The sequence below is a fragment of the Protopterus annectens genome, chromosome 4.part1, assembly GCF_019279795.1.
Source record: "Protopterus annectens isolate FY-2018-M chromosome 4.part1, PAN1.0, whole genome shotgun sequence".
In the NCBI taxonomy this organism is placed as follows: domain Eukaryota; kingdom Metazoa; phylum Chordata; order Ceratodontiformes; family Protopteridae; genus Protopterus; species Protopterus annectens.
This window is the reverse complement of record NC_056734.1, coordinates 544648179-544675430: the sequence shown is the minus strand read 5'-3', so window position 1 is coordinate 544675430 and position 27252 is coordinate 544648179. Positions and strand designations below refer to the sequence as shown.

The 27252-nt window shown below is 43.2% G+C and overlaps 1 protein-coding gene across 1 annotated transcript in view; it reads right to left on the bottom strand.

Moving 5' to 3' along the window:
- Positions 1-1229: 1229 nt before the first annotated feature.
- The window catches only part of STAG1 (stromal antigen 1), a 2620144-nt gene continuing 2594121 nt past the window's right edge, over positions 1230-27252 (bottom strand). The window contains exons 30-31 of the mRNA XM_044070350.1: positions 3991-4071; positions 1230-3864 (exon numbers count right to left, since the gene is read on the bottom strand). Coding sequence (XP_043926285.1) covers positions 3841-3864; positions 3991-4071 — 105 coding nt within the window. The 3' untranslated portion in view covers positions 1230-3840. The remainder of the gene's footprint in view (positions 3865-3990; positions 4072-27252) is intronic.

The following is a 27252-nucleotide window of genomic DNA, read 5'->3' as shown; positions in this document are numbered from 1 at the left end:
ACCTTGTGGCCACACTGTGCATTTTCAGAAGCCTGGGAGAGCAGAGCGTGCAAGGGGAGGTAGAAAAATGAAAGGTTTAGAAAGGAGTGTCAAAAAAGGTAGAAAAGGTCACTTATCCTAAAACTGTGGCCTAGAGCATGGATCACAATGTGGACATGAAGCGCGACAAATGAGCACTGAAGGGAGAAAGGAGATTATGGGTACGGGAGGAGCTTGCAGCTCGTATCAGATGCTGGATATGCGGCCGATTCAGATCGGTCTCGGATCCGGTAACCCACAGTTTTAAGACCAAATGAAGACAACTTCAGATTTGAAAATAAAAATGGTGCTATTCAGCAGTGATTTTACTACTTAGATTTCCGTGAATTTGCAGTACAGCTAATGCACTCCATGGACTTGTTTCCAACTGGATTACTTACTATGACTATTGCAGAATTACAGCCTGTGAAACTCCTTCATTCTCTGATATCAGTTTAATCATATACACCTGATGCTTGTTTGGATATGCTCTAGCTTTCTCATGATCCTGCAAAATTTTTTTTTTTAAACGAATAATTGTTAGAATGGACTGAACATTTCATAGAGGGCAGCTGCAAAAGTTCAAAGGAATGTTATGTAAATTACTTTTCAGACTGATTATAAAGCTAACACATGCCCTACAGCTATTTTATATATATATACATATATATATATATATATATATATACATATATATATATATATATATATATATACATATATATATATATATATATATATATATATATATATATATATATATATATATATATATACACACACACACACACACACATATATATATACACACACACACACACACACACACACAGTGTGTGACTGAAGGACTGCATGGACAAAAATCAAACTGTAGACAGACTCAGATGAACAGCGCTGTCGTCAGGTATACCTTAAGGCTGTAACATTTTATACGAAAACTGAACAAGTACAAACGGCTGTCCATCAATAAGCACAAAATTAGTCCTGCTCCAAACAATTTCTTAGGATACAAGCTTATACTTGTTGAGTGCTCTGCAGGAATGAAAGCCTTCCGTCACCACCCCAACCATGAACAGGATAAAATAGGTACTGAAAATGAATGGATGAGTGAAAGCTCTACATCACTGCAATTACAAATACTCAGCAGAATAAAAAAAAAAGTTATGACATCGTAATATGTTTAATGTGTGGGAAATAAAAAGGAAATCACCTTCATTTCTCACTGGCTGGTACAAAAATATTTTAATTTACTTTGGCAGCTTAAAAACACAAACAACTGAACAGCACATAACAGAAGGCAGTCTGGCAATGGAGCAGGGATATTAATCTTTTAAGAGGCCCACAGAAATTGTGGAGCAAAGATATTCTTGGAGTTATAAAGACAAGTTAATAAGAAAATTGTGTGCCTTGGCATACATGCCATATGTCAGGCTAGGGCCATAGATACTCTAAAGTACCTTGTAAAAAAGCTGAACACAAAATGGATACACACACATTAAAGGAAAAGTATGCTCAAAATGGACTGAACAAATAATCCAAGTAAGTAACCAAAATGGAAAGCACACATTTTTATCCCCAACATACCTTTAACATATGTTTAACAACTGGTTACAAAATCTGTTAAGAATGGCTATCATTCCCCATCTAATTAAACAATGAGCAATGTGTCATGATAAACAGGTCAACCCCAGAGAAGAAAATGTCAGAAAAGTTTAATCTAGGCAAAACACATTTTTGAATAGTTTATTAAAGGAAAAGTGAAGCATCAGCTTTAAATTGTACAAAAAGAAAAAAATCTCATATCATAAATGTACAATTTACAGAATTACTAGCAAAAACCAATCAAGGAGACACTCAAAATACAAAACCTATTGACTTCAAACTGAACTGGAAACCCATCAGAGAGGTACCTGGATAAGAAAACTTTGATATGTATTAATCTACAATGCCAAACTGGGGATCTGTTTCCACACAGAAAGCTGTGAAGCAAGTTTTATGCGACCATGAGTGAAAAACCATGCAGTAGCATATCCACTATGCTACTAGGTCCACAGATGCAACCCGTTCTAATGGGATAAACTGAAACCAAATTCAATGTACAGAACTTCACCGAAGTCTTTACAATACTGAAAATTACACTTAGGCAATGGTTGAATTACCAGGTCAAATATATTTGGCAACAGGTCTGTTGAGAAGAGCTGTATAAACTTTAATAAAATGCACTGATTTAAAAGCTCATAATAAAAACTCTTAAAAGGGTGAAAATAACCCACTGGATTTCTTTTTCATCAGCTACTCCAAACACCTTATAATCTTATAAAAATGACAACCTCGGATATATGCAGCACCTATTGCAGTATTAATAAAATGCTGCTCTGCTGGAATTAGGTCAGTCTGTAGTGGAATATTTTTTTCTAATATATTAAAATTTGAACAACAGACAAAGGTAAGCACTAAGTTACCCATGTTTATCATAGCAGCAGATGGGCACAGTTAGAAGAAAATAAAATGAGAAAAGCAGAATGAAAACTGATTTAAGACATAAATAAGGTAGTCTTTACAAAGCAACTGAAGAATTTTTTTCTGTTCTTTGACAATTCCACACACTTTCAAAATATGCACTTTTAAATACCACAGAAAATGTAGCTGTGATCAAGGATTCAGTTTTACAAGTCCACTGTCAAAAAGTACAGACTTCAAAAAGCAAACACCCTAACAAACTGTGAAACATGCAAAATGGCATATTTAGCACAGTAAACTGTTGTGGAAAACAGGTGACTGATACCATGTCTTTAGCTCTTTAAGTTTCATTATCAATTTAATTAAATTTAACAGTTAAAAATGCATTTAAATGGTCTCAAAGAGTGTGAAATAATCAGGTAAAGCTGAGCAACATGACCTGCTGCAAAGCACCTTGTCAGTTACAGTATCTGCAACAAAGTTATATATTTTGCTGGTTTTAGTGGCTGCTGTGCAGAGACTGCGACTGAATACAAAAGAACAGCAAATAATTCTAGTAGTACACTGTACAAAACAGACCCCGCATTGCAGTTGTTACAATAGTTGCTTATGCAGTTATGATTTCATGCTCTGATGTGACAGTATTAAATGTATCTGTCTACCAGAGGCTAGAAATACAAGGTTTGATAATTAACCCAACCTGAATAGAAACCAGGTTGTTTGCTTTCAAGGAAAACACAAACCCACTGCGATATGCATCTAAATGTGTTTTTTAAGAGTTCCCACATGATCTGTACAAGTGTTTACATTCTTTCCCTTCCTACTGGATATATGCGTACCAAGTCTTCAACCAGGTCCATTGTGTTTTTTTAACACATGGTTTGTTTACAGTTTGAGATCCACCTCTGCTAGCTGTTACCAGGCACTGCCTGAAAATGGTTAGCTTTGAAACATAAAAGCAAAATGTTAAAATGTTTCAACTGTACAGCAGAAAAATAAGATTAAAAAGGGTTCACTCCAAGTGTGTTTTCATAAAATATCTAACTTAACATTATTCATCTTGACATCATATGGAAATGTGCCCAGCATCAGTACATCCCGGTTTGGAGACAGAACTCTTGAACCAGTCATTCTGGAATGCACCAGATGAGGCATCAATGCTGATTTGTTCAGTTCAGCAGAACTCCATGACAGACTTTCCCATTTTCTGGTGAAGCTATGTCAGAAAAGAACTCCACCTCTTTTGCCAAGACAGGAAAAAGGATCACTTTGAAAATGTTCTTTAAAATAAGCCATCACAGTATACAGGCCTCTGTCTCTATAGTCTTTTAGAGTGCTATAAGGAAAAGTGTGCCAAGTGTCTCAAAACATAGGCATTCCAAATCCCTGGAGATAAGAGAGAGAAAAAGAGGTAAGACGTTACAGTTCACAACATAAACACAAAATTCTTTGTATAAATATCCTTCTTCACAGGCACAATAAAAATAACATCACTAGGTGATAAAAACATACCGAATCATCTTCTATTATAGCTGCAGAATCAAAAAAGTCCGGCCTTAGTTCAGCTCGTTCACGTCTATTTCTTGATGGAGGCTGCAAAGGAAGGCCATTTTCATTACAAATATTAGCCAAATTACAAGCTGATCAATATTACTACATCAGTAATCATCCCTCACACTTTTTTCAGCAGTTCTTTAGCAAGAACTGCACTGACAGACATGTCTTTTTAAAACAAGTAATCTTAACATTAGAAGTAACAGTCCATACAGTAAAAGTACAGTTTTGTACCTACCATAAATGTAGATGTTCGAAGATCCACATTGCTGCAGTCCTTACATATGGGTAGTCCGCTGTCCTCGGTCGGCCCGAATACCAAAGTATTAGGCTGACGTCGGTCATGGGCGCTCAGATCTGACATCAGAGCGTCAGGGTATAAAAGCGCATGACCGACGTCATATCCTCAGTCTTTTCTTGCCCCAGATGTCAGAAGGCCCTAAAAAGAAAGGCCACAGCCCAAAAACAGGATACCTCCCAAAAACATGCCCAACAACAACCATCACCCAAACCATATAACCATGCCAAACTACAGAGGGAAGGAGGGAGGGTAAATTGGACTGCAGCAATGTGGATCTTGGAACATCTACATTTATGGTAGGTACAAAACTGTACTATGTTCTTCATCTCACATTGCTGCAGTCCTTACATATGGGTAGAATCCCAAAGCAGAGGTAAAGGGAGGATGGCAAAATCATAAAGCATTAGGGGCTGCTAAAATGCCCTGTAACATTGCAGTGGCAAATCCAGCCCTAGACTTAGAATAAAGAGGAAGGTGGTAATGCTTGGAAAAAGTATGTAGTGAACTCCAAGTGGCTGCTTCCAAAATATCTTTTGTAGCTACCCCCCTTAGAAAGGCAGTAGAAGTGGCAGTAGCTCTAGTGGAATGAGGTCTGATTCCAGCCGGAATCTCCTTACCATGATGGGAATAACAGAAAGAAATACAAAACCCAATCCATTTAGAAATAGTCTGTTTTGAAACAGGTTTTCCCTGAGAACCCAAAGCAAAAGAAACAAACAACTGCTGAGACTGCCTGAACCCCTTGGTTCTGCTCAAATAATAACGTAACTGCCTGTGAATATCCAAAGTATGCAAAATCTTCTCCCCTTTATTTTGGGGGTTTGCATAAAAAGTAGGCAAATGAATAGTTTGGTTCAAGGCCACACTAGAAACCACTTTAGGCATAAAGGAAGGATTAGTATAAAGATACCCTATCCTTATGAAAAATCAGGAAAGGTTCCACTGCCATAAGGGCCTGTAATTCAGAAACCCTTCTTGCAGAGGTAATGGCCAACAAAAAAGCAGTCTTCCATGATAAATACTTTAACTCGGCCGTAGCTGCAGGCTCAAAAGGTTGTAGAGTAAGCTTTTCCAACACAAAATTGAGATCCCAAGCAGGAGTAGGAGCTCTACGTGGGGGTCTTATGTTCTTTGCCCCTCTAAGAAATTGCTTAAACAAAGGATGGGAAAATAAAGGAGGGTCACAGTCATAGTGAGCAGAAATGGCTGCAGCATGAACCTTTATCGAGGAGAAAGACAAACCCTTGTCCAATAACTCAGTAAGATATTGAAGAGAAACACTTAAATCAGACTTGGAAACATCAAAGTCCTTCGCTTTGCTCCAAAGAAAAAATCTCCTCCATTTATCAGCGTAAACTTTCCCTGTACTAGGCCTTCTGGCCTCCAAAATAACATTCAAAACTTGTTGTGGAAGCTGAGACCCTCCAGGGTCTAAAACAGAATATGCCAGGCTGTGAGATGCAGAGACTGAATCTTGACATTGAGGAAGTGATTGCCCTCCTGAGACAAAAGATGTGGAATCAAAGGCAGAGGCCATGGAGGCTCCCGTACCAAACTCCTCAGTAGTGGGTAACAGTGCTGTCGAGGCCAATCCGGCGCTATCAGAATCATGGATGGCTTGTCTTTTCTGGCCTTCAGGAGTACCTTGGGAATGACAGGCAGAGGTGGAAAGGCATAGACATGAAGATTGCTCCAACTGAATGATAGAGCATCCACCTTCCAAGCTGTGGGATGAAACATTTTTGTGCAAAACTTTGGCAACTGGTAATTTAGTGGAGAAGCGAACAGATCTATGTCTGGAGTCCCCCATAACACTGTCAACTTTTGAAACACATGAGGTTCCAGTTTCCACTCGTGAGGATCCACAATTTGTCTGCTCAACACATCCGCTAAGGAGTTCTGTGCTCCTGGTAGAAACCTTGCCTGAAGATTGAGGTGTAAACTGAGAGCAGTCTCCCACAAAATCATCGCTTGCCTGCAAAGAGGGTACAAATGGGTTCCCCTTGCTTGTTGATGTACCACATGACAGTAGTGTTGTCTGTTTGAATCAACACCTGTCCTGGGTGAAGTAAATCTTTGAAAGCCATCAATGCAAATTGGACTGCTAACATCTCCTTCAAGTTGATATGCAAATGTTGAAGTCTGACAGGCCACGTGTCTTGCACCCATTTTCCATTGAGGTGTGCTCCCCAAGCCTTGTCCGAGGCATCTGTCGTTAGAATCTGACTCGCCTCTGGTCGGGTCACAGAGAGTCCCTTGTTTAGGTGACATTCCTGAGCCCACCACAAAAATTCTTTCTGAATGCAAGGTATTATCTGAATGACAGTGTCTAGATCTTGGCAGTGTTGTGTCCATACATTTTTGAGATACCATTGAAGCTTCCTCATATGCAGTTTGGCATTGGGAAGCACCAGAATACAAGATGCCATGAACCCCAAGGCTCGAAGGACTGTCCTTGCAGTCAGCCTGGACTGTAGAGACATTTGATGGAAATAAAGAGAAAGGCTTCTTTGTTTGTCCGGGGTCAAAAAGGCCATCTGGGAAGCTGTATTCAGTCTCACACCCAGAAAGCACATGTCCTGAGAGGGTACTAGACTGGACTTTATTTCGTTCACAGAATACCCTAGGCATCTTAACACTACCATCACATACTGTAGATGATGCAGAAGTTCGTCTTTGTGTAGTGCAATAATCAGGCAATCGTCCAAATAAGGATAAATCTGTATTCCTCTTAACCTGAAAAAGGCTATCACTGGAGCCAAAACCTTTGTGAACACTCTGGGCGCAGTAGATAAGCCAAAGGGCAATGCAGAGAACTGATAATGTAAATTTCCAGCCAGCAGGTACCTCCTGCAACTGGGCCTGATAGGAACATGAAGATAAGCCTCTTTGAGATCCAGAGTTACCATCCAGTGATCTTTTCCCAACAGAGGTAAAAGCTGTTGTAACGTCAGCATTTTGAACTTTGGAATGTCCAGATAAGTGTTGAGGATAGATAAATCCAAAATTGGTCTCCACGTGTTCCCTTTCTTTGGTACTAGAAACAGGCGAGAATAAAATCCTAGTCCCACTTCTGACAGAGGAACTGGCTGTATAGCTCCTATTTGAAGAAGTAAAGAAATCTGCTTGTGAGCCTCTATCCTTTGCCGAGGAGGAACGTCTGGCATGCCTTTGAAAGGAGGCAATGTATGGAAATAGAACTTGTAGCCTCGGTTTATAATGTCCAATACCCATTTGTCCTGGGTGACTAAAAGCCAGTTTTGCTTGAAGAGTGCTAACTTTCCTCCCAAAGGAGCTGCCAGGGAAGAAGAATCTGGCAGCTGGAAATGCAGGTCATTGGGCCTGTTTACGAAAGGACTGGCCCCTGCCCTCACCTGCAGATTGTGCAGGTGAACTCCAAGTTCTAGGCCTGAATGTACTGTGAGCTCTGCCCCTGCCACGTCTAGATCTACCCCTAGACTGAGAATCAGAAGAAGGGTAGGTCCACCCCTTAGTAGGCCAATTTCTACTAAACTTAGGAGGTTGAACCTGCAAAAAAATCTTTAACAGTCTGCATTGACTTAGCCTTGTCTTCCATTTTCTTCAAAACCGACTCCACAGGGGGACCAAACAAAACTTCAGACTGTAAAGGGCATCCAGAATTCTAGTTTTAACATGCTCGGACAAATTCTGATCCTTAAGCCAGGCGTGCCTCGAAGAACTGAACCAGTGGCAGCCACCCTAGAAGAGGCCTGTACAGCATCAAAACCACACTGCAAAGAATGCTTACCCACCTGTTCAGAGACATGTACTAAATCTTGCAATTCTTTACACTCTATGCCCTCTGCCAAAGCATCCACTTTAGATTTTAGCTGAGAAAGGAGGAAATTCTGATACTTCAACATATGAAACTGGCAATTTAAAGCCCTCATTGCTAAAGTAGAAGAGGTATACACCTTCTTACCCCATCTATCCAAAGCTCTAGCTTCCTTATCTAGAGGAACCGGATTCTTTACAACAGAAGCTCTAACACCCTTAGGCCCCTGACTAATAGTTTCTGGGTCCGCCCTAGGATTCTTATACAGATATTTATGAGCCACAGGCACCCTGTAATACCTGTCCGGTTTAACTGGCGCAGGAGGCAAAGAATCTGGATTAAGGGAAGCCTCCGAGAAAACATCTTGAACAACATCCAAAACAGGAGGTATAGCCAAGGGTCTATGCTGTGGTAAAAACAAGAATTCCCTAAGCCTCTTCCGTGTATCAGAGAAATCCTGTCCTTCCCACTTAAAATGCTCCCTCATGGAATGCAGAGTTTCTGAAAATGAAAAATCCTCTGGAGGAGAAGCAGAAGGAGTGGAATCCTCTGCATCAGAATCTGAATAAGGGGGAAAATCTTGAATATCTTCAGCAGAAGAGTCTGAGTCATCTGAGGCCTGATCCAAACTTTCCAACTCTGGCTCCACTCTGGGCCTCTTATCAGGATGGGGCATAGAACCTCTAATTAAAGAAATCAAATCTTCTGCCATTTTAAGCATGTGCTTTTTAGGCACAGACCCTGAAGTACCTGGAGGGACATCAGAGGAAGGCAAAATAACCACCTTAGGCATAGAAGGGAGAACAGTAACCTGAGAGGCCCCTTCAGCTTGACCTGACTCCTGTGAGGCCACATCCTGCAAAACCAAAGTTTCCCCCTGAGACTCAACAGAAACTTCAGCCGGATCCACCTGCTCCACTGTAGTTTCTGCAGGACCGGCGTCCGAAACGGACGAATCAACCTGTCTAGGTTTCAAGGATTTGTCTTTGCGCTTCTTCGTGGAAGCGGGCGGAGGATCCGACGGCATATTATAATTACACCGCTTACCAAAGACTAACCTAGCACAATCTAACCTTCTTTTTATAGTGCGCTTATTAAACCTAGCACAAAACCGACACCCGACTACGTCGTGGTCCGGTCCCAAACAAGGAATGCAAAGAGAGTGATAATCCCTATGCGGTATCTGTTTCCCACAAGAAATACAATTATTCACTTTTCTGACATCCGGAATTAACTGAGGCAAGAAAAAACAAAAATATTCCCCAACGGGGTACTTAGCCAACTTGGTTTCGGTCTGAAACTCAGAATACGAAAATTTCAGAACGCCGAACGGCACTTGCAACGCTGCTTCTGCATCGGACCATGCGGCAAAAAAGACTGAGGATATGACGTTGGTCATGCGCTTTTATACCCTGACGCTCTGATGTCAGATCTGAGCGCCCATGACCGACGTCAGCCTAATACTTTGGTATTCGGGCCGACCGAGGACAGCGGACTACCCATATGTAAGGACTGCAGCAATGTGAGATGAAGAACATCCATCATTACACTTAACATGATTCAAATCAGCTTCCTGGAGAAGATAAAGACAAGGATAAAGTATGCCTTGAAGAAAAGATTTGAACTGAAACCAGAAGTGACAAGAGGTGGAGGCGTTAGAGTTCAACTTTACTGTCACTGTTCTGCCATTGTTTCCTCGTCCTGCTTTGGAAGAAACAAAAAGCTCCATGACTTGTAAGACTGTAGAAGCCCTAGAAAGTAGTTATACAAGGTGATCACCAGAAATGAATGATAAAGACTCAGTATATTATTTGATCTGTGAGGGAGTTCTCTGCTGAGTGTTGACTGCTGGGATATTCTCTCCTACAGACCCCTGCAAGGTTATTTTTCCTTTACCTACCTTCATGTTCATAGGTTCACAGAAGGTTACTAGACTAATGGCCCTAGAGCCCTTAGAAGCCTAGCCATATTAATACGGAGTTGCCCCAACTGGTGGTTACGCGAGTGAAGGCTGCAGATGTAAGGGTCTACGGTAGTTAACACACAGACTTCCTCTGTCCAGGAGGGACACTGGTATAACTCCAGGAATGAATCTGCGGTCACCCATCCATTGAACTAGACTGCATCTGAAGAGGGTCAGGGAGGGCACTGTTTCAAGTGAACTGTTAGCTTGTTCCACAGAAGTGGTAGTCTCAGAGATGTCTCTCTCTCCAGCATGACCTGTTCATGTCAAAAGCTAGGTTAAAATCCATAGACAGAGTGACCCTTGTGCGGTTTGTTTTACAAATGTGTAGTATTTCCATCAGGGCTGGGTCAGAGACTGTCCTGTAAGCCAGGCACAGGTCACTCCTTAGCATCCTGTAGGAGACACAATACAGTGACAGGGGTTTCAGTCTTTCCATACAACACTTGTTTTGCATACCCTGCAATTTCTTGGTGAAAAAACACTGTAGTCCCTCTAATTCTTGCAGGTGTCTGGGGAGGTACTTGCAAAAGGGAGCACTGTACTCATTTATTGGTCTGATGAGGGCAGAGTAGAATGGAATTACAACATCCTTAGATCTAGATGTAATGCCTTTACTTATAAGATACGTCACATGGAAGGATTTCCTTACTATTGTGGATATGTGGCGGACAACGTTCAGACTGCTACCAACCTGAGTACCCAGATCATGTACCACTGTGTCTACACTTAGGGGGTACTATGTATAATGTAATTAGCTGGGATGTTGGCTTTCCCAAAGGAAATAATGCATTTTTTTGCATTAAGCTTTAAATCCACGGCTTTGGGACCAATCACTTCTCTGTGTAATTAACATCATTAGGGGTCTGCATGATTGCTCCCAATTTGTAATAATCAATGAACTTGGTCAGCCAAAATCCATCCAAGCTTGCCTGGACTTCTAAGAAGTAAAATTCTGAACAGTACGGGAACCAGCAAATAACCCTATGGTATGCCACTGGTGACTGTTCTTTTGCTTGAGGTGAAATCACCTACTTTGACAGTATTCACCCTGTCGATGAGTCAGTTGTGCACCATGACAATAACGTGATGCCTTAGTAAAGCATGCCTAGCACAAGTGGCAACCTTGTTCACCCTTATCCACTGAAAGAGAACATGATCAGCCAAGACAAGCAACAAAGGAAAACAATGACATACAAGAACACATCTATATACCCGTATTCAGTTTAAAGGGAAATTAAGCAGTAGCCCCTGGATAAAAGAGCTATCCAATCAAATTCAGATGGACACACAACACAGGTGGTCAGATCCTCTCACTGTAAGCCTTGGAGTTGAGCGCTCAAACCCCAAAGAATCAGAAACATCATGTCACCAAAGTCAGCATCAACACTGGTTCCAATGCACTAGTGTCAATGCCTGCAGCTACAGCAGTACTTGATACCAAAGTGGATGGTATCAATGCCAGTGACACTGAGGGCATAATCAATGTCAAACACACCAAAGGAGGTTGTAAAATAAATGCCAATGTTCTACTGATGCTTATTCAGGGTTTTGCAGGCAGGTATTCAGTCTCTGACCAAATGATACCGAGATATCAACCAGTGAACTTGGATTTGGTGGAAGAAGGTAAGTAAATAATGTCACTGTCTGCTCAGCAAAGAGAAGGGAAGGGGCTACACCCATGTCAATTTGAGACTTCACCAAGGCTCTTACCTTCCCATAATCCAAATTAATAACAGAAAAACTTTAGAATGAATGGGAACTAAACAACCAGGTGAAGGAAAGTCTGGGGTATATGAGAATCCCAACTCTAAAGGCAAGGACACACTGTTTTGCCAAGAAAGTCTATGAGGGCAGTCTTCTAATTTACTCACTGCCAAATGAGATACACCAATAGTACAGCCAGATATAGAACTAAGAAAATAATCTCCCTTCATTCTGGAATTCTCAACAAGATGAGGGGAGGCAACTTTCTTCCAACCTAGCAAGCTTTCTCCCTCCCCTTATTCCCTTCTTGGTCCATGCTGTACTTCTAACCACTTACTGCCAATGCTTCAGTCCTCCACTCAAACTAATTCCTTGACTCGATGGAATATATGCACCCAACAACAACCCATCTGCTTCTAACCAAGTGTCTTATCACCTTGGCTTCTAGTTCTCTAATGTCAACTCCTTATGATCAAAAATGTTCTTCTTATGTCAAGATTGTAAACATAAGCTAGTATTTGTATTAAGCATATTGTGCATTTGTATCCAGCATTTTAATTTTTACTTGTATCATAAATCTTTACTGCATTTTGCTTGTTGGAGCTTTTCTTCCTGGGCCTTCAATGAAAACGGGCACACTGAGCCCAGTGGACTTTCCCGGTTAACAAACTGGAAATAAATAAATAAATAAATAGATGAAAAATATTTCTCTTTGTTCTCTCGCCATCTGTTTTTGTGTTACTGCCCTTTCTTCCTGGACTTGTCCTTGGACTTACCATGTTCATCTTCAAAACCTTGAAATAAAGGAGTGTCATCAGATTGGACTGTCCAGTTATCATCCCATATTTTCAATCACTGTTCTCCAATCAAATGCATCATACATCTCAAAATGAGTTTCAAACAAGCCATTCCAAGACAAAGCACACACAAAAAGGCAACAAATCAAGTGCATTTCTTAAATCCATCAGATTTATTCCATAATTTCAACTCAAACTATGCTACGAGTCATAAAAATACTTGTGAAACAGGGCTAAAACAATACGAGAAATCAGAAAAACAGACATGCTAAACAGACCTGTAACCAAAATTCTGTGATCTTTTTAGTCTCAAACGGAGGTAAAGTACTACTCTGACAGGAAAAGGTTATTTAAAAAACAGTTTAGATCTGACCTGGAAGTCAATGGTATAAAACAATTTAAAAAAATCCACAGCCTGGTGTGAGAAGAATACAAAAAAGGCAAAACATAATGGAAGACCACACACAGCTTTTGGCCATTTCCCTTATGTAACCTTATCGAAGGATAAGAGAGATCTTAAAAGGCAAAAAGCAGTGCTAAGAATTATGGGTAAACTGTGCTTTTCTTATTGAGCTTACTATAGCCTAAGGCAACAAGTCCTGAAGGCTGAAGAATATGGATGAGATCATGTCAATCTTATACCCCATTCAAGAAGTCTCCTGCAAGGAGCTTACTGCTGGGAAGAATCCTAAGCAGCAACTAAAAAGCTGCTAGGAGTCCAAAAAAGGGCCAAGCTCAAAAGTCAAATCCATCAACAATCACCAAAAGACATGCAAATCCTGTACTTGCTGTGTAAGCAATACTATCTGACAAAAGTGAGAGATGAACAAATGGCTTCAGCTCAAATGCCTGCAATAGAAACACTCCTGAAGAAAAAAAGAAGTTATGTCTTACCATAATGTTCCATCTGTATTGTTGATCCTCGTTCAGTCATTACGCACGAGTATCGGTTCGGACCTCGGAACCAAGCCGCCATTTTCCAAGCTCGCATTAGCTTCAAACTCTCGAGCTAAACTCTTGCCCACAATCTCCCTCTCCCTGTTACCTCAGATTGAGTTTGCAAGTCAAAGAAGGTAGAGGCTACCTCTGGTCAAATAACCTAAAAGAACTGGATGGTGAGATCCACTAGAAACCACAGGAGGGGGAAGGAGGGTGGGTCGTAATGACTGAACGAGGATCAACAATACAGATGGAATGTTATGGTACGACAACTTCTTTATCTGATATTGTTAATCCTCGTTCATTCCTTATGCATGGGACAGAGTCCCCAGCTACCTCTATTCCTGGGAGGCTCTCATGGAAGGACATTCCTGAGCACCATAGAACCGAAAGATGCTCTTCCCCTGGAGGCCAAGTCTAATTTTTAATGACTGATGAAGGTATGAGGCGTAGCCCAAGTTGCAGCTGCACAGATGTCATGTAAGGAAGCTCTGGCATGGAAGGCAGCAGAAGTTGCCACCGACCTTGTTGAATGAGCGGTCATGGTAGTAGGCAATGAGATATTGCGTTGTGAATAAATGAAGGTCACACAGTCCTTCAACCATTTAGCTAATGTGATCTTAGCAACAGCGGTTCCTAATCTAGGTCCAAAAAAAGCCAAAAATAACTGGTCAGATTTATGAAAGGGCCTAGTCCTGTTTAAGTAAAAACAAATTTGCCTGTGGATATCTAGGGTATGTAGGCAATACTCTCCTCTGTTTGAATGATTGGGAAAGAAAACTGGCAAATCAATGGCTTGATTAATGGACATTTCAGAGATCACTTTAGGCAGAAAAGATGGATTAGTTCTCAGAGACACTCTAGCTCTATGAAGAATCAAGTATGGACTCTTGATACATACAGTTTGAAGTTGAGAAATACGTCTGGCAGAAGTAATGGCGACCAAAAACAAGGTTATCCACGACAAATACTTGAGGTCGCAAGAAGAGGCAGGTTCGAAAGGTGGCATTGTCAGAGCTTGTAGAACTAATGATAAATCCCATGGTTGAATAGGTTCTCTAAAAGGTGGTTTCAGATGATTTACACCTTTTATGAAGGTCTTGCACAATTTGTGGGACATAAGAGAGGAATCCTGGACACCCTTATGAAAATTAGGAATTGCAGCCAAATGAACTCTAATGGTAGAAGCCGATAGACCAGATTGAAAAAGGCCAGCCAGATAGTCTAGTATTATCGACACTGGTGCTGAGAAAGGATCTACTTGTTTATCCTTCAGCCAACAGGTAAATCTTTTCCACTTGCTCAGGTAAGTAATTCTAGTGAAAGACTTATGAGATGCAATGAGAATATCACGTACTGGTAAAGAAAGATCATTCTGCCTGGCAATCAAGGGAATTGGAGTAGCCAAGCCGTGAGCTTCAGGCTGTTCAATTTGGGATGAATCAGGTTCTGTAGATGTGAGATCAACTCTGGAGTTGGATGGAGAATCCATAGTCGATCTAGTAGTTGAGGCCAAAGAAAGAGGAACCAAATCTGTCGAGGCCAATATGGTGCTATGAGGATCACCTTGCTCTTCGACCGACGGGCTTTCCTCAGAAACCAGGGAATGAGGGGAAAGGGTGGAAATGCATAAAGAAGACCCGAGGGCCAATCGTGGACTAGAGCGTCCCTGGGTGACTGTCCTGGAGGGGGAATCAGGGCAAAGTAGCTACTGCATTTGTAGTTGGTCGGGGATTCAAAGAGGTCGCAGCAAGGACGGCCCAGCATTGGAAGATCTCCGCCGCTATCAAGGGATTCAAGGACCACTTGGGAGGTTGAAGAATGCACCTGCTGAGTCTTGTCTGCTATCAAGCTGGAACTCCCGGGAATGTGCGTTGCTAGAAGAAAATGGTTGGTAGCCATCGCCCATTGCCATATCCTCATGGCCTCTCAACAAAGGGGGTAAGATTTGGTTCCACCTTGCTTGTTGATGTACCAGACCACCACCATGTTGTCTGACTGAATCACAATTGTCCCAGACAGCAGCAGGGGATGGAATGCTTGCAATGCCAGAAGCACCGCCCTCAGCTCTAGAACGTTTATATGCAGATGGGCCTCCAGTTCGGACCAAGTGCCTTGGACTGTCTGTCCCTGACATAGCCCCCCCACCCCAACAGGGAAACATCCGTGGTCACTGTGGCATTGGGTTGCTGGGGGGAGAAGGGGCGAGACCATTGTGACAGATTGTGCGTCATCCACCAATTTAAATCCTGTTTGCACCTGTGGGTTACTGGAATCATGGCTGAAAGAGGATGCTGAAAAGGATACCATTCATAGGTTCATAGGTTCATAGGTTCATACTAGGCTATCTGCCCGAGGGCATTTACAAGCCTAGCCCATCGTTTTGTGGCTTAGGCCACCCCTTTAGTATGGGGAACTATACCCATTAACCCATTATTTTTCTGTGCCTCTGTCGAGCAGTGACACTGAGGTAATCCCTGGGGTATATCTGCGATCTCCCATCCATTGGTCAAGATTTCTCTTGAACAAGGCCAGCGAGGTGCTCTGCCTCACATGTACCGGGATTTTGTTCCACAGCATAGGGAGTCTTTGGGTGATGAATCTATCCCTCCAGCTCGTCCTATTAATAGCCGTGTCAAGGTTTAAGTCTCCCGCCCTTGTGGCTCTGATGGATCTAGATTTTTTGAGGTGAAGCATATTCATCAAATCTGGGTTTGACATGGCCTTGTATGTTAGGCAAAGGTCACCTCTGAGCAAGCGTGGCGACTGAATAGAGGTGGAGTTCTTTCAGTCGGGCAGCATAGGACAGATTATTGAGACCCTATATCCATTTGGTGAGGAACTTTGGTGGCCTCTCCAGCTGCTGCAAGTGTCGGGTCAGATACATTCGAATGGGGCATTGTACTCAATCATTGGTCTGATGAGTGATGAGTAAAGGGAGACTATGACCTCCCTTGATCTAGATGAGAATCCCTTCATGATAAGGTGGGCAATGTAGAAGGTCTTCCTAACTACTTTAGCTACATGGGTGTCGAATGACAGACTACTATCAACCTGGGTCCCCAGGTCCCTGATAACTTCTTCTGTGCTCAGTGGATTGCCACCTATTTGGTAGCTAGGGGTAACCTTGTTTTTCCCGAAGGGTATGACTATGCATTTTTGGCATTTAACTTTAGGCCGTGGCTCTGGCACCAGTTATCCGTTTCTGTGAGACCCTTCTGAAGGATATCTGTGTCAGATGTGTTTTCTACTATGGCCCAGTTTGCAGTCATCTGCAAACTTTGTCAGCCATAACCCTCCTGTGTTTGCTTGTACTTGGAAAAGTAGATGCCAAACAAGAGTGGGCCCAGGACTGAGCCCTGTGGGACACCACTTGTGACAGGCTTTGAGTCTGACATGGCGCCAGCAGCTCTGACCCTGTGGGTTCTGTCACTCAGCCAGTTTGCAACCCATCTTGTGATGTATGGGTTGACATTTAAGCTGATGAGTTTTTCAATGATACCGAATGGGGTATTGTATCGAAGGCCTTAGCCAGATCGAGGTAGGCTGTATGGACTGCCTTTCCCTCATCAATGGCTTTGGTGACTGTTTGAAAAAGTCAACCAAGTTTAAAAGGCATGATCTGCCTTTGACAAAGCCAAACTGGGTTGGATCCAAAGTCTGCAAATTCCCTATGTCTTTATTTATGAGGTCCATTATGATCCTCTCCATGGCTTTGCAGATAAGGCTTGTCAAGCTAATGGGCGGTAATTTCCAGGGTCGGTGGAGGCACCGCCTTTGTGAAGTGGTACCACAGTTGCAGTGCGCCACTCCTGGAGTGCGTATCCAGAGGTAAGACTTTGATTAAACAGCTGTCCTAGCTGTGGGTTTAATTCCTCATTGAGTTCATGGAGCACACAGCCGGGGACACCATCAGGTCCCATGGATGCTGTGTTTTTGCTTTGGAGAGAGCAGTTCTCACTTGGGCTGGAGATGTTTGGGGGCTGCAATCGTTTGGTATAGATATCTCTCCTTTTGGGGGAGGGGAGAAGTTTGCACTGAACCTGTCAGCCAGTATGTTGGCAATGTCTGTAGGATCAGTAATCTTCACATCATTTTGAACTAGCTCTGAGCATATCTGGGAGTTTCCTCCCAGGTTTCTAACATAGCTAAAGAAGGCCTTATGATTGTCTTTTGAGTCTTTAGCTATTTTTCTCTCGAAATTTGCTTTGGATGATTTTATGAGAGCTCTTAGTTTTTACTTATAGTGATCAAGGGTGTCTTACCTTTTAAGGATTTTGCTCTATCTTGTAGTAGCTTCCTCCTTTTGTTGTAGAGTTTGTTTATGGCTGGGGTCCACCAGACTGGATGCTTGCCTTTGGTACAAAGAGTCTTTGTTTTGCTTGGGATTGCCTTATCCATGCAGTCCTGCAGGTGCTGGTAGAAGGCATTTGTAAGTGATTCAGCGGCTTGAGTACTGTTTTCCGCCGGCTCGGGGCCTTAAAGGAGACCACACTAGTCTTTAGAAGTGTGAAGTCGGCTTTTGAGAAGTTCTTTACTGTGGTCTTTTTATTTCAGGTGGGGTGGGATGAGGACCTCCAGCGAGATTAGTTTGTGGTCTGATCTCACCAGTGAGGGGTACACCTCCGGTGTTGAACATTGTGCTCCCATGTTCGTGATGATGAGATCAAGTATGTTATCTCCTCTTGTGGGGATGGTGACTAGTTGTTCCATGGCATTTGAGTTTATGAATTCCAGGAACTTTTGGGCTAGGGTGTTTGGGCTTGAGTAGTGTTCCCAGTCTATATTAGGGTAATTGAAGTCACCTAGTATGATGGTGTTTGGTGATACATTTATCCCCTCTAGTGTTTTCAGGAAGGCCATGTGAGGTTCCTGAGTTTGTGAGGGTGGCCTGTAACATGCTACAATTTGCAGAGCAGTCTTGCCTATGGTTAATTGCACCTGGATGGTCTCCGATGCATCGTGCGTTGCCACCAGTCTTGAGGTGTGGGTGTCCTTGATGAATATGGATACCCCCTCCTTTCTTGGTATTGTCCAGATTTTGGGGCCCGAACGCATGATATGAGGTAAAACCTGATAGCGCCGGGGTGCTCTCAGGAGCCTTGAACCAGGTTTCTGTCACAGCACAGACATCGATGTTCTCCATACTGAGAAGGGCCTCGAGTCGTGCATTTTGAGATTTAGACTTCTGGCATTGAGCAGCATTACCCTTAGTTTTTTCCTTTTTGTGTTCTAGGGTGGTAAGTTTAGAATTTGAGCCTTGCCTAAAAAGGCACTATGGGGTGGCAAGAGCCTTTGCCAATATCCGGAATCCCAGGGTGACAGGTGCAAGCCGTCCCTTGAAGCAGCGTGGCTTGTCCAGCATGTCATCCCAGGCAGACAGACACTGGATCCCCTTTGAATGACACCAGTGTTTAAGCCAATTGTTAAAGCTGATCATCTTATCTCTGTATTGTGGCATCATTCTTGGTGAAGGTAGGATACTGCTCAAGGTCAGGGTCATACCTGTCTGGGCTACATAATCAGAGAGCTCCTCAATGTCTCTTTTCATGTAGTCCAAGGAGGTGCGTCTCAGGTCGTTTACACCAGCGTGGACAATGACTGAATCATATTTGTACCTGCTGTTGAGAGACCTGAGTGCTTGCGTTATGTGGCGGATTCTAGCGCCCGACAGGCAGCTTACTGTGACCTTCTCCTTACTCAGTCTGGTGAGCGGGGCGTCAGTGTGTCTGACTATGGAGTCACCAATGACTAGTGTGTCTGGCATTGTGTTTGGCCTTAAGGGCTGTGACTGTTTGACACTCTGACTGTGAGGTCTATGTGTTGCAGGTGTTGTGTTCTGAGGTGGTGGTTGTTTGGGTGTCTGCTTTGGTGGCCTCTGCTGTTTTGGTAGATTTTTGATCAGAGCCTCGAGTATGTCTTTGTGTGTTTATGTGTATGATTTGAGGTTGTAATGGTAATATGTGAGACTGGGTCTATAGTGTGTGTGGTAACCTTCTCCTCCTGACTGGTCTTGCCAGTCCTATGTTGAGAGAGCTCAGCCTCCAGTTTGGCCGTGTAGTTGCATCTCTCGCATGTATTTGTGTTTTGTGGGAGGAGGAGAGGGTTGTCTGTGTACATGAGGCAATTGTAACATTGCCTCAATATTCCCAGGTTCACCAGCTGAGCAGGAGAGGACACTAGCAACTGATCCCTCGACATGCTAGAAGGAATAGACAAAAAACTTTAAAAAGATTCCGGGACGTGGGTGACCGAGAAATGGGGGTTGCCTTTTGGGGTACTATCTATGACAAGAGTGCCGTATCAAGGTAATAAGTACTGTAGGAGCAAGTGCTACGTTTAACAGATAGAGAATAGTCTACTTGGAGTCAAGTAGAGATGATCTTTTAATTATAGGATACGCTGATTAGATCAGTAGTATAGTTCGAGGAAGGTAGTTTTAAGGGAAAATTTGAAGAGTGGACTTTAGGTAGCCGAATAGTTTAAACCTGCTTAACCGGCGCTGCCCTAGTGTGCAACAGTATCAACTCCTAAATCGGGCTAAATCGGGCTAAAGCGTGCTTTATAGCAGGGGGCTGGAAAAGACAGGAAATGACCCAAATTGGCCAACAAACCACAAGTCACTGCCCTAAACCACTCCTCCGAGGACAAATGAAGGAGTTATGGAAATGACCCTAGTGGCCAATAAAACTACAGTTTCAAGTCAGTAACCACCTCTCCGGGGCAGGGAAGCTGCTCAATGTTAGTCACTCCCACTGATAAACACAGAGACCCTCCTTCAGCCCAAGCAAAAATGGCCTCACAGAAACTTTCAAACAGTTCAGGAACAGCAAGCCTGTAACTGAACTTTTTTAACTCTCAGAAAAGTGGGAAAAAGCAAGATTTTTTTTTGTTTTGTTTTTACAGAGATAGCAGAGGTTCACAAGTAATATCAAGTTATAACAGTGCAGTAAATGACCCCACACAAGAGTGCTAGGTCAAGGACAGAAAATATGCAAGTTTTAAGAAAAAAACGATTTAAAATTAAGTGCAAACAGGAAATTCAGCAAACAGCTTTTGGTTGTGCTCTAAATACAGCTACTAATACAGAAATCAAGTTTAACAAGCCAGAAAATGCTCAAGCTAGGCAGCTATGCAGAAAAACTTAGCAAATAAACAGAGGAAAAAATACTTAAAATCTCAAAAGTGGCTCCCTTCTCTCAGCGTTTTCCTCTTGGAGGGTGCTTCACCAACAGCCAACAAGCCTGAAAAGACGCTCAAACCACGAGGCAACTAGGTTTTAAGAGAGGAAGATGAAGGAGTTATGGAAATGACCCCTAGTGGCCAATAAAACTACAGTTTCAAGTCAGTAACCACCTCTCCGGGGGGCAGGGAAGCTGCTCAATGTTAGTCACTCCCACTGATAAACACAGAGACCCTCCTTCAGCCCAAGCAAAAATGGCCTCACAGAAACTTTCAAACAGTTCAGGAACAGCAAGCCTGTAACTGAACTTTTTTAACTCTCAGAAAAGTGGGAAAAAAGCAAGATTTTTTTTTGTTTTGTTTTTACAGAGATAGCAGAGGTTCACAAGTAATATCAAGTTATAACAGTGCAGTAAATGACCCCACACAAGAGTGCTAGGTCAAGGACAGAAAATATGCAAGTTTTAAGAACAGTACGATTTAAAATTAAGTGCAAACAGGAAATTCAGCAAACAGCTTTTGGTTGTGCTCTAAATACAGCTACTAATACAGAAATCAAGTTTAACAAGCCAGAAAATGCTCAAGCTAGGCAGCTATGCAGAAAAACTTAGCAAATAAACAGAGGAAAAAATACTTAAAATCTCAAAAGTGGCTCCCTTCTTCTCTCAGCGTTTTTCCTCTTGGAGGGTGCTTCACCAACAGCCAACAAGCCTGAAAAGACGCTCAAACCACGAGGCAACTAGGTTTTAAGAGAGGAAGATGAAGGAGTTATGGAAATGACCCCTAGTGGCCAATAAAACTACAGTTTCAAGTCAGTAACCACCTCTCCGGGGGGCAGGGAAGCTGCTCAATGTTAGTCACTCCCACTGATAAACACAGAGACCCTCCTTCAGCCCAAGCAAAATGGCCTCACAGAAACTTTCAAACAGTTCAGGAACAGCAAGCCTGTAACTGAACTTTTTTAACTCTCAGAAAAGTGGGAAAAAAGCAAGATTTTTTTTTTGTTTTGGTTTTTTTACAGAGATAGCAGAGGTTCACAAGTAATATCAAGTTATAACAGTGCAGTAAATGACCCCACACAAGAGTGCTAGGTCAAGGACAGAAAATATGCAAGTTTTAAGAAAAAAACGATTTAAAATTAAGTGCAAACAGGAAATTCAGCAAACAGCTTTTGGTTGTGCTCTAAATACAGCTACTAATACAGAAATCAAGTTTAACAAGCCAGAAAATGCTCAAGCTAGGCAGCTATGCAGAAAAACTTAGCAAATAAACAGAGGAAAAAATACTTAAAATCTCAAAAGTGGCTCCTTCTTCTCTCAGCGTTTTTCCTCTTGGAGGGTGCTTCACCAACAGCCAACAAGCCTGAAAAGGCGCTCAAACCACGAGGCAACTAGGTTTTAAGAGAGGAAGATGAAGGAGTTATGGAAATGACCCCTAGTGGCCAATAAAACTACAGTTTCAAGTCAGTAACCACCTCTCCGGGGCAGGGAAGCTGCTCAATGTTAGTCACTCCCACTGATAAACACAGAGACCCTCCTTCAGCCCAAGCAAAATGGCCTCACAGAAACTTTCAAACAGTTCAGGAACAGCAAGCCTGTAACTGAACTTTTTAACTCTCAGAAAAGTGGGAAAAAGCAAGATTTTTTTTGTTTTGTTTTTACAGAGATAGCAGAGGTTCACAAGTAATATCAAGTTATAACAGTGCAGTAAATGACCCCACACAAGAGTGCTAGGTCAAGGACAGAAAATATGCAAGTTTTAAGAAAAAAAAACGATTTAAAATTACGTGCAAACAGGAAATTCAGTAAACAGCTTTTGGTTGTGCTCTAAATACAGCTACTAATACAGAAATCAAGTTTAACAAGCCAGAAAATGCTCAAGCTAGGCAGCTATGCAGAAAAACTTAGCAAATAAACAGAGGAAAAATACTTAAAATCTCAAAAGTGGCTCCCTTCTTCTCTCAGCGTTTTTTCCTCTTGGAGGGTGCTTCACCAACAGCCAACAAGCCTGTAAAGGCGCTCAAACCACGAGGCAACTAGGTTTTAAGAGAGGAAGATGAAGGAGTTATGGAAATGACCCCTAGTGGCCAATAAAACTACAGTTTCAAGTCAGTAACCACCTCTCCGGGGGCAGGGAAGCTGCTCAATGTTAGTCACTCCCACTGATAAACACAGAGACCCTCCTTCAGCCCAAGCAAAAATGGCCTCACAGAAACTTTCAAACAGTTCAGGAACAGCAAGCCTGTAACTGAACTTTTTAACTCTCAGAAAAGTGGGAAAAAGCAAGATTTTTTTTTGTTTTGTTTTTACAGAGATAGCAGAGGTTCACAAGTAATATCAAGTTATAACAGTGCAGTAAATGACCCCACACAAGAGTGCTAGGTCAAGGACAGAAAATATGCAAGTTTTAAGAAAAAAGCGATTTAAAATTAAGTGCAAACAGGAAATTCAGCAAACAGCTTTTGGTTGTGCTCTAAATACAGCTACTAATACAGAAATCAAGTTTAACAAGCCAGAAAATGCTCAAGCTAGGCAGCTATGCAGAAAAACTTAGCAAATAAACAGAGGAAAAATACTTAAAATCTCAAAAGTGGCTCCCTTCTCTCAGCGTTTTTCCTCTTGGAGGGTGCTTCACCAACAGCCAACAAGCCTGAAAAGACGCTCAAACCACGAGGCAACTAGGTTTTAAGAGAGGAAGATGAAGGAGTTATGGAAATGACCCCTAGTGGCCAATAAAACTACAGTTTCAAGTCAGTAACCACCTCTCCGGGGGGCAGGGAAGCTGCTCAATGTTAGTCACTCCCACTGATAAACACAGAGACCCTCCTTCAGCCCAAGCAAAAATGGCCTCACAGAAACTTTCAAACAGTTCAGGAACAGCAAGCCTGTAACTGAACTTTAACTCTCAGAAAAGTGGGAAAAAAGCAAGATTTTTTTTGTTTGGTTTTTACAGAGATAGCAGAGGTTCACAAGTAATATCAAGTTATAACAGTGCAGTAAATGACCCCACACAAGAGTGCTAGGTCAAGGACAGAAAATATGCAAGTTTTAAGAAAAAAACGATTTAAAATTAAGTGCAAACAGGAAATTCAGCAAACAGCTTTTGGTTGTGCTCTAAATACAGCTACTAATACAGAAATCAAGTTTAACAAGCCAGAAAATGCTCAAGCTAGGCAGCTATGCAGAAAAACTTAGCAAATAAACAGAGGAAAAATACTTAAAATCTCAAAAGTGGCTCCCTTCTTCTCTCAGCGTTTTTTCCTCTTGGAGGGTGCTTCACCAACAGCCAACAAGCCATTGGGTAAGGAGTAGCAACTGTAGAAGCCTCATGTGAAACCTGGCCAGGGGAACAATGGTGATGGAGGCTGCCATGGAACCCAACAGCTGTAGAACCGAGTGAGCCGTGGATTTCTCCCTTGAAAGGATTGGAATCAGTTGTTGCTGTATCTTTAGAATTCTGTGCTCTGGAATAGCAGCTCTGCAGGTCTGTGTGTCCAAAATAACCCCCATGAATTCTGTCAACTGAGGTGGGGTTAGATTGGATTTTTGCCAGTTTATGGTTATACCTAGTCTTTGAGCAGCGAGGAGAGAGTATGCTAGGGCTTTTTCCAGTAGATGTCTGGTTTGGGCGGAAATCAGCCAGTCATCTAGGTATGGAAACACCTGGAATCCTTGAAGTCGCAAGTGAGCCGTAACAACTGCCATGCACTTTGTGAACACTCTGGGGGCTGTAGAGAGTCCGAAGGGCAGTACTCTGAACTGGTAGCGACTGGCTCTCGCACAGGAACACAGAAATCTTCGTGATGGCCTGTCCACTTTTATGTGGTAGTACGCATCTTGAAGATCTATCGAGCACATCCAATTGTCTTTTTCCAAAAACAGGAGGATAGACTGTATTGTGACCATCCGGAATTTCTGTACTCTCACAAACTTGTTCAATACACTGAGATCCAAAATTGGTCTCCAGTCCCTGGTTTTCTTTGGCACCAAAAATAGTCTTGAGTAGAATCCGGATCCTCTTTGGTCTGAAGGGACTATTTGGATGACTCTCTTAGCAGCTTTTCTATCTCTAGTGCTGCGTCTTCCCTTTGACTGGGTGGAACGTTGGAAGGTTTTTTTTGAAGGGGCATAACAAAGATCGACGGGGATATGATAACCTCTGGTTATAATCCTTTGTACCCAAGAATCGGTGGTGATGGTTAGCCAGGCAGAAGGGTACAAGGAGAAACGTCCCCCAACCACCTCCAGAGGAAAGGAGTTGGGCCGCTCTTCAGGAGCGCTTGTAGGTTTGACCAGGGAAAGAATCCCTGGAACCCTTGTTACGCAGACCCCGAAAGGAGCATCTTCCCTGTGAGTTTCCCTCTCTGCCTCTTGGGGAGAACTCTGCCTGTGTGTCATGGAAAGGACCCTGAGATTTCTTCAACCATATCTTCCCACTCTTTTGGTTTCAGGAGAAAACATGTTGAGGGGAAGAATAACGGACACCTACGGCAGAAAAGGTCTTAACGTCCTGTTCACATCTGACCAATGTGCTTTTAACTTTGGGCCCAAACAACGAGGAGGCCTCAATGGGAACATTAAGAAAGGAAGCCTTAAAGGGTTCCATGGAATTGCACAAGCATATCCAGGGGTGTCGTCTCAAGAACGCAGCTGAACCAGCTGCTCTAACTGCACCTTCTGATGTGTGAGATGTCAGTCACATAGAGGAGTTAAGATTTTGATTCAATGGTGTCCAGCTGAGAGGCCACTTTGTCATGGACCTCATCAGACACGGCACCAGCCAAGGTTTCAGAGAGCTCAGAAATCAGATCCCTTTGAAGCCTGGTAAAGTGTGCCATATAATTTAGGGACCTGATAGTAAAGGTCGCTGAAGCAAAGATGCACTGCCCTATCCTGTCCAGGGCCTGGGACTCTGTTAGGCGGATGGACAGTCTGGCTTTCTTCTTCTGCCAGATCGTTTTTTGTTGCGGTCGCCACCACCAAAGCATCCACAGGTAGACCCTTGGACCAATGGGGATCCGAAGCAGGAGGGGACAAAATCTTATCTGGCCTCCAGGGAATAGCTTTGACGGTATCAGGAGCCTTCCAAGCATGCTGCACGATAAGCCGGACAAGTTCATCGGCAGGTGGAGTAACCCAGCAGGTAGGGGGCCAGGCGCGAAAGGCCTGCAGGAACACAGATTCCTCAGAGGTCGGATTAGAGGACCGCCAGTCACCTCTCTGTTTCAGGATTTCGAGGATATCACCAAAGGATATCTCAGAGGGTGTCAGGGGGATCCTTCCCCCTCATCGAAATCTGTGTCTTCAGTGAGGGACTCATCTGTGGAGTCCATGTGCTTCCTCTTATACAAACTTTTCCGGTGGACCTCCTCAGTGAGAGAAGCTGGAGAAGACAGCGGAAAAGGGGATTCCTGTGGGAATACGTCCTGAGATTCCTGTGGGAATATGTCCTGCGGTCCTTGCACCCGGTGTCCACTAGGTGCGACTTGTGAAACCAGTGTACCAGAGGAGGGCGGAGGTATAGACAGTCCAGTATCACCAGCAGCAGTGAAAGCCTTCTCCATTAGTTGGAAGGCTGGTCCACCTGAAGAGGAGTGCACGTCTATGACAGAGGTCACCCCCTCCCCTAAGTGGCTCAGTCTGCCGACCCGGAGTCTCTGGATGGCTGTGGAGCAGCAAACTGTGTGTGTCACAACTGACATCATGAGTCGTAGCAAAACTTTCCTGCCACGAAGGCAACTGCGGTTCCTTAGTGAGATCCATAAAGGGGACCGCAGAAGGGGAAGATTGTGCTATATCCATGGACTTCACAGGCAATAAAGGAGGAGAATAAGAAGGGGTCTTTGGAGACGGGTGTTCACCTCCCAAGGAAGGATAGTTCCTGAGGGGTGGGATACCTCTGGCCAAGAGCACCTGATCCACAAGACGCAACACATGTTCGGAAAGGCTTCTAGTGGACCTCATGGAGACTGAGGGAGAAACAGGCCTGTCCACAGAAGAGGCAAACTCGATGCCCATCTCACTCGTCCACACAGAGGACAACGGTGCCGAGAGAGACTGGACTACAGGTGTCTGCACCGAAGAAGTCATCGGTGCAGAGGTCATGGTCTGCACCGACACAGGTATCGGTGCCGAAGTGGTTGTCGGTACCGAAGCTGGAACAGACAAAAATGGAGTCAACAATAAAGGCGTCGGTTCTGAGGAAGATCTCGGAGCAGACATGGTCAAGGTCTGCGACGACTGAACGGTCGGTGCCGATACAGTGGCAGTAGTCTAAACCGAGGAGCCCCTCGGTGCCGATATAGTAAAGGCTGCAGGAGAAGATGGAGCCGAGATCACTAATGGAGCCAAAGGTCTAGGCACGGAAAGCACTGGGGCTGACTGAGTGAGCTCCGAAGCCGAAACTTTTGCCTTTTTAGGTTTTGGTTGGGGGAAGTCCCCAGCCGGGGACAAAGGCAAAGATTTAGCCTTGGTAGGAACATCCAAGATTTTCTTATGGGCTCCAGGAGGGGTTGAGGCCTCCGACCCAGAAATAG